At 56.0% G+C, this 13,952-nt stretch overlaps 1 protein-coding gene across 1 annotated transcript; it reads right to left on the bottom strand.

The window, feature by feature from the left end:
- Nucleotides 1-8,790: 8,790 nt before the first annotated feature.
- Nucleotides 8,791-9,426, bottom strand: IUM83_06131 (Enzymatic Polyprotein; the record flags this gene model as incomplete). Its single annotated transcript, XM_067930312.1, has 1 exon — nucleotides 8,791-9,426. One exon carries the CDS (start codon nucleotides 9,424-9,426, stop codon nucleotides 8,791-8,793), a length of 636 nt encoding a protein of 211 aa, XP_067782664.1.
- Between the last annotated feature and the right edge of the window lie 4,526 nt (nucleotides 9,427-13,952).

The raw sequence follows: 13,952 nt of genomic DNA, 5'->3' as shown, positions 1-13,952 counted from the left end.
CAGTGCGCTGCCGAACTCGGCTTCGTGCTCCACTTCATAACGACCCGCACGATTTCGTGATCGCAGTCGTGCTTGCTCGACGATATGGCCTGCTGTTTGCACCTGTAGGAGGGCGGGCATTGGCTCTGGCCGCATCGGCCTGCCCCGTCCTCGAAGCATCTCAGCCACGGCCCCAGTCGCTGCCGCCCCCGTTCCGCTTTCCGCTGGTGAATCACGCGTTTTTGGCATTCGCCCGTGTCTTCCCTTGCTGCCGCTGGTGTCTTGCCTAACGTCGCGGACCCCCAGGCCGCCACCACCGTCTCGAATCGCTCCCTCTCCAGCGTGGAGGTCATCTGCACTGCAACGAACCCCACCAACACCGTCTGTACCTATTTCCTCGGCTGTTGCCGTCGTCGACTCGTCACGATGAGCTTGCCGCCGTGTCGCTCGAGCTTCCCGTTCAGCGTCTGGATCTCGACGTCGTTCTCTTGCTCGTTTTTCGTCGTCGCGCCTTGCATCTTCTACCGCCACCTTCCGCTTCCGCAGTCGTCCGCGTTGTGTCGTTTGACGTCGAGTGTAACGGGGTTACACGTACAAGTGGCTGCAAGCCACTTGTGAATTTAACAGATAGGTTATCTGTTAAACGTTTTGGATACTTCCTCACATTGGTGTAAGACACACCGATGGATACATTGAAGTGGACCACCACAGCGAGTGGTCCACACACACCCAAAAGATCCTATTGGTAGAAAGCAGCATCTTTCTACCAATCAGAGACATGCATATTAGCGGGGCTCTGACAGCCAGCCGCTGCCAACCCTTTCATAGATGATAAACAGTTTTTAGCAGATTTTAGAGGAAGATCAATTTACAAACAATACAGTTCTCATTTTACCTTAAACTAGCTACTTGGAGTCTTGTCTAAAGTTAACTTATATTTGTGTACTCAAATATAATTAACCTAAGTAATTACTAAGTACTTACGCTTCCTCATACACGTTGCGCAACGTGTAAGCTAAAGTAGTGAGTCAAGTTAGACCCACTACACCTGGTAACACTTTGTAGTCCGTCCAACGACCGACTGCTTGACGTTCGTACGCGGTGTACGAACGCGGAGCCGAGAACCACATGAGCACGGAGGTGCCCATGGAGAGCTCCAACACGCCTGCAACGCATGTTGCACGCGCTGACTGCCCCCACCTGTCTGACCCAGAGTGGGAGGCCCTCCAACGACTGTCAACAGTCATTGGAGAAGCGGCGATAGCTACAATGCTGCGTACGCTATCGCCGACGGAGCAACATGGTGTTGCTCTGGGGTTCATCATGAAGGAGCAACGCGATGCTGCGGAAGGATCGGTCACTTTGCACGGGAGTGCACAGCTCCCATGCCCCCTGGAGGTGGCCGTCGTGGCGATGCTAGGCATCGCCGCGGACCAACAAAAAACGCGAACATCCAGTAGGCGCGGGGCGCCCTACTGGTAATGCAGTCGCGCGTGCCGACATCGGGCACGCGACACTAAGGACTGCAGCCCCAGTGAGACCAGATCTCACTGCAAGAAACAAGATGACAGGCCGAACCTAGTCATCTTGAATGTTTACTCGAAGAGAGCGAGTGACTCTCTTCGAGCTTTGGTAGACTCAGGCGCGTCGAACAACTTTGTTCGACTACGAAGCCTGTCGAGACTTGACTTCGAGGAGGTAGATACACCTCGAAGTCTTCTGGAGGTACGACTGGCAACAGGTGCCATCGTGAAGACCGAGAAGCGCGTCGTGAACGTGCGCTTCTCGTACAAACAACGAGTGTTTGTCGAACACTTTATCGTCCTGGACCTGGACGATAAGTTCGACGTGGTAATGGGCATGCCGTGGCTTGCACGGCATGATCCGGTGATAGACTGGAAGAAGCGCACGCTCGTGCGCTTCGGACGCGATAGCGGAACAGAGAGCGATGGCCCTGTTACCGCAGCGCGCGCACCAGCAGGTGCGCGCGGCTCACCAGTCGAGACAGCGCTTCATGCTGCTGTCCCGGAGTGCCAGGAAGTGCGCGAGGGCGCGCACAAGTGAGACCCACGTCGGCAATGCTGCCGACGTCGGAAGAAAAAGATGTGTTGGTTCCGGGAACCAACACCCACGTTCAAGCGTGTAAGGGACAGTCCCTGACCCGAAGAGGTCATGTCGACAACGACGCATCGACTCCGGGAGTCGACGCACCCTCGGTCATGAGGGGCTCCGCCAATGAATGGCGTCGAGGTGACGAAGGCGTGTCAACTCCGGGAGTTGACGCTGCAAACAGTGCGGACGGTTGCAAACGTACCGCACTGACGCAATTACATGCTATCGTGCAGCCGGGCTGCACGACGAAGCGCTCATGCGATCAAGCCGGGCTTGATATCGCGCGCCCGCAGACAGGGTCTGCCGGCGAAGGACACATTACCGTGCAGCCGGGCTGCACGAAGGAAAATGCGGTCAAGCCGGGCTTGATACCGCGCGCCCGCGGACAGGGTCCGCCGGCGAACGACTGTCCACGGCCGGGCCTGGAGCAGAAGAACAACTGTGCGGAGCCGGGCTCCGCACAACAAGAAGACGGCGCAAGCGGAAAACGCTGCGCAAGTCTCGGTCCGGGACCGAGACGCAACAAGAAACAGTCTGCTGGGCAGACTGCGGCGGTGACGCCGAATGTCAAGACGCTAAGCGTCTTGACGCGCACCGATACTGGATTCCAGTATCGTGACACGGAACTCGCTAGTCCTCCGACGACGGCGTCGGAGTTGACTTCGCTCCCAGCCATGAGCTGGAAGCGCTTCACGCGCGACTTGCACGATGGACGCATCGAACAAGTCTGCGTTCTTTCGGACAGCGAAAGAACGGCGAGCGAGAGCGAAGAGCTGAGGCAGCTCTTCATGGGAAGTACCACTGAGAGTGAAGACACTCTCAGTGCGAAGACGAAGCGAGAGCGCTTCGAGGAACAAGGTTGGGACTCGCTGAAGTCGAGTCCCTATTACGAATTGTTGAGGGAGTACAAAGACGTACTCCCGGAAGACATTCCTGCGGAGCTTCCGCAGGATAAGGGCATTCAGCACGAGATTGATCTCGTGCCGGGCACGAAGTACTGTGTCACGCGGCAGTGGCCACTGCCGCGAGAGCAAAGTGAAAGCGATCGACGACTTCTTTGAAAGTCGTCGTAAAGCAGACAAGTGCGGGAATCAAAGTCCCCGCACAGTGCTCCGACGTTCTGTGTCGAAAAGCCACAGGGCGGATGGCGCATCGTTCATGCTTACAACAAGCTGAACGATGCGACGGTACCGGCGCAGACGCCGATACCACGAAAAGATGTTATCATCGATTCGATGGCCGGGAGCACCGTTTACAGTGCTCTCGACTTGCGAGATGGATTCTATCAGATCCTAATGCGTGAGAGCGACATCCCTCTCACGGCAGTGAGCACGCCAAGTGGAGTGGCTAGTAATGCCGCAGGGGCTTAAGAATGCCCCTGCGACTTTCAACAGGTGCGTGACGCACTTGTTGCGCTCGGTGCGCGACTTCGCACCGAGCTACTTCGATGATGTATTCATCCACAGCCGGGCTGTGGACGGAAAGACCGACGTAGAGATGCACAGGGTGCATCTCCGGAAGCTCGCGAGCTTATGCGAAAGCATAAGCTCTACGCGAACCTGAAGAAGTGTATCTTCGGGGCGAGCGAGATACCCGTCCTCGGGTGTCTCGTAGGGAAGAATGGTGTTCGCCCTGACCCAGAAAAGGTCAGAGTGATTAATGAATGGCCAACGCCTTCAAGTGTCAAGGAACTGAGGCAGTTCCTTGGCCACGTACTTGTGCAAGTACGTGGAGGACTATGCGGGCAAGATCCGCCCGCTGTCACAGCTTCTTAAGAAGGAAGCTGTGTGGGAATTGAACACCCGATTGCCAAAGGCATTCGATACAGTCAAGCGGGGCTTGACTGAGGCGCCGATCTTGGCAGTGGCTGACCAAGATCGCCCATTCACGTAGTGTGTGACGCATCCGATTTCGCGATCGGATGCGCGTTAGCAGCACGATCACGAGGGCCGTGATCGTGTCGTCTACCAATCGCGTCAGCTGAAGCCAGCTGAGCGCAACTATCCGGTGCATGACAAGGAACTCCTTGCCATGAAGTATGCACTCGCAAAGTTCCGAGTGTACTTGCTTGGGAGTAGACCATTTGTGGTCTACACCGACCATGCATCACTGCGCACCGCAGTGAAGTCGCCACATTTCACAAAGAATGGCGAGATGGCTCTCATTCTTTGCGGAGTATAACTTCCGGGTCGAATACAAACCCGGAAGATTGAACGTGGTGGCCGACGCGTTATCACGTCGGCCAGACTATGCAGAAGCTGTTGACGTCAATGCCATTGACGCCATGCGATCGAGCAAACCCACATCGTCTCTGTTGGATGATGTGAAGGCCACGTACGCGCACGACGCGTACGCGAAGGTCTTACTGGTCGATGGCACAGCGCCTTCTGACAAGGCCCGTCAGAAGCTGCCCAAACACCTTCGAGCGCGTACACACCGCTCTCGTGTGCACGACGGACTACTGCTTTACAATACAGTCGACGACAACGCGGATCGCGTTGTCGTGCCAAATGACCATGACCTGCGACTCAGGATCATGTACGAGTATCATGATGCCCCGACTGCGGGAAATCTCGGACGTGAGAAGAAAAACGTCCTCCTCACGCGCGACTTCTACTGGCACCACCAGTATAAGTGGGTGCGCAAGTACATCCGTGCTTGTGAGGTATGCCAACGCGTAAAGCCTGCGCCATTCGCGCAGGCTCCACTGCAATCACTACCGACTCCGTCAGTGTTGAAGTCCATGTCTTTGGACTTCATCTTTGGTCTTCCCCGGACAGCGGAGGGAACACCGGTGTTGTGGTCTTTGTAGACCGTTTCAGCAAGATGGTACATCTTGCTGCGGTGCCAACAGAGGTGACCGCGAAGCAGACAGCCCGTCTGCTCGTCGACATGGTGTTCAAACACCATGGCATGCCGTCCGACATCGTGTCGGACGAGACCCACGCTTCACAGCGCATCTGTGGCAAGAAGTGTTTACACTTCTTGGGAGCCAACTTTCCATGTCGACTGCGGATCATCCGCAGACGGACAGTCAAACCGAGCGCGTGAATCGCGTGCTCGTCGATATGTTAAATAGCTACGCTCACTCGTTCCAATACTGGAGCGAGTGTTTATCGATGGCAGAGTTTGCCATCAATAACTCAGTGCATGCCTCGACCGGGCATACACCGTTCTACGTGAATGCCATGCGGCATCCACGCCTCCCGAGTTTACTCGGGTGATGGCTCCCACTTTAAGTGGGGAGGATCTACGACTGCAATACAGCAGCCGCAGAAACCGCTGACACTTGCACAGTGTCAGCTGCAACAATGGACAAACCACATGAGTCTGCGCAGGGCGCAGACACCCCTAACAACATGGCCAACGACCACGGGTCTGCGCAGGGCGCAGACACCGCAAGAAACCACGCAGAGGCCGGGCCTCTAGCGGAGAGCGACCTGAATGACTTCAGCTCGGATGCAATCAGTTTCATCACCAAAAGACAAGCCGTGATTCGGTTTGTCCAAGACACAATAGCAGCTTCTGTTGATCAACAGAAGCTGAACGCAGACAATGCGGGCAGAGGCAACACAAATGAATTTAAAGTTGGTTCATTAGTTTTGTTAGCTACACAAAACCTGCCTAGACATGCAGTTTCGGATTTCGGAGCAAGCAAGCTTGCTCCGCGCTTCATCGGGCCGTTCACTGTGTTGGCACGGCACGGCAACGCATACACGCTAGACATACCGTCTAGCATGCGCCTCCATCCGACCTTTTACGTCGGACGGCTGAAGCCATACCGGCAGCACGAGCCATCTAGCTCGGCTGACCCGAAGCCTCGGCAGGAGCCGAGGCAGAAGCGGAGGACTTGGCCTCGGCGACGAGCAACCTCTCCTCCATCGCGCGGACGCGCTGGAGCAACCCCTTCATTTGGGTCCCCAACTCAACCTCGATATTCGAGGCGGTCTGCGAGACCGCCGCGATTTGGGCCTTCTGGTTCGCCAGCTCCTGCTTCAGGGCGGCGAATTCAACGCCCTGCAGACGCTCCACGGTGGTCACCCGGTCGTGGAGAGGCGCATACTGATCAGCCCGGGGCTGATCATACCCGGGGCGTGTTCCCACCCCCGCCACCGCCGATCCGTGACGCCCGCGGCTCAACCCGCTGGATTGTTGAGCGGATTGTTGACCACAGTATCCCGAAAACGAACCCTCAAGGGGCTCGTTTTCGTATTCATGGAGAGGATTTCCTCCCCATCGAGATACATGGGAGCCGCGGAACGTCTTGCTGGAGGACGTTCCGGAAATGGTGAGGGCGTACGAAGAGCAGTACGCGCTGGCACAGCGGAAGTAGAGCGAGCGCTGCGATCATCGCCAGCGCCCGAACCCTCACGTGCTAAGAACTTAGCACGGAGCTCTTGAGACTCTCGGGCACACGGAACGACGTGTACCCGTTCAGGTCGCGGTCGCTCAAGCGGACCGCGCCTGGAAAGCACTTCGTGCACTGAAAGCCCTCGGGCACAGCGCACGGCACATTTGCCTCCTCAGCAGCAACATGAAGTTGCTCCAGCTTTCCACGCTTCGAGTACGTCTCGAAGCGATCACGCTGCTTAATCCGATCACGGTAAGCACTCGGCCTCTTGTTGAAGTTCTCAACAAAGGCGTTCCAGCTTGACAAAGTGCCTGCCATTCGGGCACTTTGCTGCGAGAAGAGGTCTTCTTGCTTTGAAACCATCGGAGCTCATGAAAGAGTCCGATGTAGTAATCGTGCCTTTGATGCGTTTCCGCATCAAAGTGCAGCTCGGCAGCCACAGCGTCATCTTTGATGGCGCTGCATACGTACAGCGGCACCTCATTCGGAGGTACCGAGTTCCCAAACCGGTCCGCGATCTCGGACGCGGACGGCATCCATGGATCGCGCGCTGCAGGCGGCGCGGAGAGCCTTGAGCTGTTGAATCACGCGCTGCAGTTGCAGCGCGCGGAGAACTGAGAGCCCCAGCGGAAGCGAGTGGGGTATCACTCTCAGTTCGCGAACGCTTCGAACTCGAAGCGTCCGATTCGTCCCCTTCACGCGGGCGAATGTTCTTAGTATTGGGGTCGAGCGATTCCCTCGACACTGAGTCTTTGCGCTTTGAGGATGAGTCCTTCTCGACCTCCATGTCTTCATCGTCGTCGTCGAAGTCGACGACGTCGCACATACTTCGCCTTCTGGCGCTCGAAGTAGTCATCGATGGAGTAATGACTCCCCATCGACTTTGCGGACTTCTTCTGAGGCGCGCTCATCGTTGAATGAGCGCGGATTTCTTCTCCAAACGCGGAGAATTGACGAATGGTCAATTCCAAAGATTGACGTGCGGAGACCCCGCGCGTCTAACCTTAAGGGGGGGATGGTGTAACGGGGTTACACGTACAAGTGGCTGCAAGCCACTTGTGAATTTAACAGATAGGTTATCTGTTAAACGTTTTGGATACTTCCTCACATTGGTGTAAGACACACCGATGGATACATTGAAGTGGACCACCACAGTGAGTGGTCCACACACACCCAAAAGATCCTATTGGTAGAAAGCAGCATCTTTCTACCAATCAGAGACATGCATATTAGCGGGGCTCTGACAGCCAGCCGCTGCCAACCCTTTCATAGATGATAAACAGTTTTTAGCAGATTTTAGAGGAAGATCAATTTACAAACAATACAGTTCTCATTTTACCTTAAACTAGCTACTTGGAGTCTTATCTGATTTAAATTATATTTGTGTATTCAAATATAATTAACTCAAGTAATTACTAAGTACTTACGCTTCCTCATACACGTTGCGCAACGTGTAAGCTAAAGTAGTGAGTCAAGTTAGACCCACTACATCGAGTGCTTGCTGCCGCCGGTCCTGCCCTAGTCTGCCCTGCTTCGGCTGCAGCTATTCCAGGCCGCTGACCAGGAGCTGTTCCATAGCCTACCGCTAACGGCCTCCGGTACCCTGAACCATGGGCGTCTGCACTCCCGCCCGCCGTTTCACCTGCACGGCGCTCACCGGTTCCCAACGCCGCTCGCCCTGATCCGCGCCCGCGATCTCCGTCTTCGCGGCGCCGCTCCTGGCCCATGAGGCTGCTTGTACCTGCGTCTGCCGGTGCCGTTGCTGCTAACTGCACCAATTCTGCCGTCTGCTCCCTCCCCGTCAATGCCGTGGTACTGGGACCAACGTCCGAGTCCTCGTCCGCGAGCTCAGCGATGATTCGCTCCGCCACCGATCCCAAGGAGTGGCTCGGGCAATGACTCGAGACCAAGAAGCTGCTGTGCACCAGGAGGTTCTCGCCCGTGTTCTCTCGCAGCACTTCCCAGTTGTCGTAGCCCGCATCTTGTACCAACCTCGCCAGCCCGACCATCTGATGTGCGAGCCTGGTGATCCCTTTGCCACGCGGCGGTTTTAGGACCCAGACCAAGTCGCCGACGCTGAATACTATCGTTCGCCACACCCGCCGATTGTGGTACTTCTCTCTGCGCTGCTGATCTCGCTCGAGCGCCGCGCGTGCTGCCGCCAACGCCCGCGCAATGTTGTCGACCAGCACCGTGTGGTAGTCTGCAAAGGGCCCCATCTGCGTGACTTCGCTCGTCCTAAACAGCTCGTTCGGCGCCCGCAAGCGCCGCCCCATCCTCAACTCGTTCGGACTGTAGCCCAACGCCGAGTGCTTCGCACCGTTATACGCATACGCAGCGCATGGCAGTCACGTATCCCAGTCGTCTTGCGCCTCCGACACGTAAATTGCGACCATGTCCTTCCAGGTGCGGTGGAACCGCTCTACCAGGCCTAACAGAGTAGGGCGGTAGGGGACCGGTGTCATCTGTTTGGCTTGCAGCGCCTCCACCAGCGCCTCCACCACGTTGCCATTGAGCTCCGGGGCCCCGTCCATCACGATCTCTCTCATCGGGCCGTGAACCAGCACCAACTTCTCCGCAATGAACTTCACAATGTCCTTCGCCGTGTGGTGTGGAGTTGCCGGCACCACAGCGTATCGGGTAGCGTAGTCGACAGCCGCCACCACGTACCGATTCCCATCTTCCGTCACGGGCAAGGGGCCTGCCACGTCCAGGGCCCACCTGTCACCGGGACTGCCAACACCTTGGCACCTCAGAGGCGGGATCACCTCCTTGGCCTTGGCTTTCCTCGACCCGCAATCACGGCACGACTGCACCCACTTGCGCACATCCGTGCCCATGTCCGGCCACCAGTAACCCACTGCATGCCTCGCGTACGTCTGCGGCGTACGGAGGTGGCACGCGTAGACAGAATCATGGCTCTCGCGCAACGCCTTCGCGCGCAACGCCACGGGCAGCACTACCCGGGCGCCGCCGTCCTCCATCTGTATGCACACCAGCCCATGCACCACCGTGATCGCCCGGGCCCCATGTGTAGTGGGTCTAACTTGACTCACTACTTTAGCTTACACGTTGCGCTACGTGTATGAGGAAGCGTAAGTACTTAGTAATTACTTGAGTTAATTATATTTGAATACACAAATATAATTTAAATCAGATAAGACTCCAAGTGACTTAGATTAGGTAAAATGAGAACTGTATTGTTTATAAATTGATCTTCCTCCTAAATCTGCTAAAACTGTTTATCGTCTATGAAAGGGATTAACAGCGGCTGGCTGTCAGATCCCCGCTCATATGCACGTCTCTAATTGGTAGAAAAATGCTGCTTTCTACCAATAGGATCTTTTGGGTAGGTGTGGACCGCTCGTTGTGGTGGCCCACTTCAATGTATCCATTGGTGTGACTTACACGAATGTGAGGAAGTATCTGAAACCTTTAACAGATATTTATCTGTTAAACCATAAGTGACAATTGTCATGCACAAGTGACAGTTGTCACTTGTGTGTGTAACCCCGTTACACCATTCCCCCCCGTTAAGCTTAGACGCGCAGGGTCTCCGCACGTCAATCTTCCGAATTGACCATTCGTCAATTCTCCGCGTTTGGAGAAGAAATCCGCGCTCATTCAACGATGAGCGCGCCCCAGAAGAAGAACCCGAAGGCGGTGGAGAGTCATTACTCCATCGATGACTACTTCGAGCGCCAGAAGGCGAAGTATGTGCGACGTCGTCGACTTCGACGACGACGATGAAGACATGGAGGTCGAGAAGGACTCATCCTCAAAGCGCAAAGACTCAGTGTCGAGGGAATCGCTCGACCCCAATACTAAGAACATTCGCCCGCGTGAAGGGGACGAATCGGACGCTTCGAGTTCGAAGCGTTCGCGAACTGAGAGTGATACCCCACTCGCTTCCGCTGGGGCTCTCAGTTCTCCGCGCGCTGCAACTGCAGCGCGTGATTCAACAGCTCAAGGCTCTCCGCGCGCTGCGCCTGCAGCGCGCGATCCATGGATGCCGTCCGCGTCCGAGATCGCGGACCGGTTTGGGAACTCGGTACCTCCGAATGAGGTGCCGCTGTACGTATGCAGCGCCATCAAAGATGACGCTGTGGCTGCCGAGCTGCACTTTGATGCGGAAACGCATCAAAGGCGCGATTATTACATCGGACTCTTCCATGAGCTCCGATGGTTTCAACGCAAGAAGACATCTTCTCGCAGCAAAGTTGGAATGCCTTTGTTGAGAACTTCAACAAGAGGCCGAGTGCTTACCGTGATCGGATTAAGCAAGCGCGTGATCGCTTCGAGACGTACTCGAAGCGTGGAAAGTTGGAGCAGCTCCACGTTGCCGCGGAGGAGGCTAACGTGCCGTGCGCTGTGCCCGAGGGCTTTCAGTGCGCGAAGTGTTTTCCAGGCGCGGTGCGCTTGAGCGACCGCGACCTGAACGGGTACACGTCGTTCCGTGTGCCCGAAAGTCTCAAAGAGCTCCGTGCTAAATTCTTAGCACGTGAGGGTTCGGGCGCTAGCGATGATCGCAGCGCTCGTATTACTTCCGCTGTGCCAGCGCGTACTGCTCCTCGTACGCCCTCACCATTTCCGGAACGTCCTCCAGCAAGACGTTCCGCGGCTCCCATGTATCTTGATGGGGAGGAAATCCGCTCCAACGAATACGAAAACGAGCCCCTTGAGGGTTCGGTTTTGGGATACTATGGTCAACAATCCGCTCAACAATCCAGCGGGTTGAGCCGCGGGCGTCACGGATCGGCGGTGGCGGGGGTGGGAACACGCCCCGGGTATGATCAGCCCCGGGCTGATCCGTACACGTCTCTCCACGACCGGGTGACCGCCGTGGAGCGTCTGCAGGGCGCTGAGTTCGCTGCCCTGAAGCAAGTGCTGGCGAACCAGAAGGCCCAAGTCGCGGCGGTCTCGCAGACCGCCTCGAATATCGAGGTCGAGCTGGGGACCCAGATGAAGGGGTTGCTCCAGCGCGTCCGCGCGATGGAGGAGAGGTTGCTCGTCGCCGAGGCCAAGTCCTCCGCTTCTGCCTCGGCTCCTGCCGAGGCTTCGGGTCAGCCGAGCTAGATGGCTCGTGCTGCCGGTATGGCTTCAGCCGTCCGACGTAAAAGGTCGGATGGAGGCGCATGCTAGACGGTATGTCTAGCGTGTATGCGTTGCCGTGCCGTGCCAACACAGTGAACGGCCCGATGAAGCGCGGAGCAAGCTTGCTTGCTCCGAAATCCGAAACTGCATGTCTAGGCAGGTTTTGTGTAGCTAGCAAAACTAATGAACCAACTTTAAATTCATTTGTGTTGCCTCTGCCCGCATTGTCTGCGTTCAGCTTCTGTTGATCAACAGAAGCTGCTATTGCATCTTGGACAAACCGAATCACGGCTTGTCTTTTCGTAAGGAAGTTGATTGCATCCGAGCTGAAGTCATTCAGCTCGCTCTCCGCTAGAGGCCCGGCCTCTGCGTGGTTCTTCGCGGTGTCTGCGCCCTGCGCAGACCCGTGGTCTTTGTCCTTGTTGTTTGAGGAGTCAGCGCCTTGCGCAGACTCATGTGGTTAGTTCGTTGTTGCAGCTGACACTGTGCAAGTGTCAGCGGTTTTCTGCGGCTGCTGTATTGCAGTCGTAGATCCTCCCTCACTTAAAGTGGGAGCCATCACTTCGAGTAAACTCGACAGACGGGGATGCCGCATGGCATTCACATAAAACGGTGTATGCCAGGTCGAGTCATGCGCTGAGTTGTTGATGGCGAATTCCGCCATCGACAAACACTCGCTCCAGTATTGGAACGAGTGAGCGTAGCTCTTCGATATATCGACGAGCACGCGATTCACGCGCTCGGTTTGGCCGTCCGTCTGCGGATGGTCCGCAGTCGACATTGAAAGCTGGCTCCCAAGACGTGTAAACACTTCTTGCCACAGATGCGCTGTGAAGCGCGGGTCTCTGTCCGACACGATGTCGGTCGGCATGCCATGGTGTTTGAACACCATGTCGACGAATAGACGGGTCGTCTGTTTCGCGGTCACCTCTGCCGGCACCGCAGCAAGATGTACCATCTTGCTGAAGTGGTCGACGAAGACCACAACACCGGTATTCCCTCCGCTGTCCGGGGGAAGACCAAAGATGAAGTCCAAAGACATGGACTTCCAACACTCCGACGGAGTCGGTAGTGATTGTAACGGAGCCTGCGCGAATGGCGCAGGCTTTACGCTTTGGCATACCTCGCAAGCACGGACGTACTTGCGCACCCACTTATACTGGTGGTGCCAGTAGAAGTCGCGTGTGAGAAGGGCGTACGTCTTCTCACGTCCGAGATGTCCCGCAGTCGGGGCATCATGATATTTGTACATGATCCTGAGTCGCAGGTCATGGTCATTTGGCACGACAACGCGATCCGCGTTGTCGTCGACTGCATTGTAAAGCAGTAGTCCGTCGTGCACACGAAAGCGGTGTGCACGCGCTCGAAGGTGCTTGGGCAGCTTCTGACGGGACTTGTCAGAAGGCGCTGTGCTATAGGCCAGCAAGAGTTTCGCGTCCGCGTCGTGCGCGTACGCGGCCTTCACATCATCCAACAGAGATGATGTGGGTTTGCTCGATCGCATGGCGTCAATGGCATTGACGTCAACAGCTTCTGCGTAGTCTGGCCGACGTGATAACGCGTCGGCCACTACATTCAATCTTCCGGGTTTGTATTCGACCCGGAAGTTATATTCTGCAAAGAATGAGAGCCATCTCGCCATTCTTTGTGATATGTGTGGCGACTTCACTGCGGTGCGCAGTGATGCATGGTCGGTGTAGACCACAAATGGTCTACTTCCAAGTAGATACACTCGGAACTTTGCGAGTGCATATTTCATGGCAAGGTGTTCCTTGTCATGTACCGGATAATTACGCTCAGCTGCTTTCAGCTGACGCGACTGGTAATAGACGACACGATCACGGCCCTCGTGATCGTGCTGCATCAACGCACATCCGATCGCGAAGTCGGATGCGTCACATACGACGTGAAATGGACGATCTTGGTCGGCCACTGCGAAGATCGGAGCCTCAGTCAAGCCCCGCTTGACTGCATCGAATGCCTTTTGGAAATCGGTTGTTCAATTCTACACAGCTTCCTTCTTAAGAAGCTGTGACAGCGGGCGGGTCTTGCCCGCATAATCCTCCACGTACTTGCACAAGTACGTGGCCAAGCCAAGGAACTGCCTCAGTTCCTTGACACTTGAAGGCGTTGGCCATTCATTAATCACTCTGACCTTTTCCGGGTCAGGGCGAACACCATTCTTCCCTACGAGACACCCGAGGACGGGTATCTCGCTCGCCCCGAAGATACACTTCTTCAGGTTCGCGTAGAGCTTATGCTTTCGCATAAGCTCAAGTAGCTTCCGGAGATGCACCCTGTGCATCTCTACGTCGGTCTTCCCGTCCACAGCCCGGCTGTGGATGAACACATCATCGAAGTAGCTCGGCGCGAAGTCGCGCACCGAGCGCAACAATTGTGTCACGCACCTGTTGAA

The sequence above is a fragment of the Phytophthora cinnamomi genome (genome assembly GCF_018691715.1).
Source record: "Phytophthora cinnamomi strain GKB4 chromosome Unknown Contig104, whole genome shotgun sequence".
Taxonomy (NCBI): Eukaryota; Oomycota; class Peronosporomycetes; order Peronosporales; family Peronosporaceae; genus Phytophthora; species Phytophthora cinnamomi.
The sequence above is the reverse complement of the archived record's forward strand: the minus strand, read 5'-3'. Positions and strand labels throughout refer to the sequence as shown.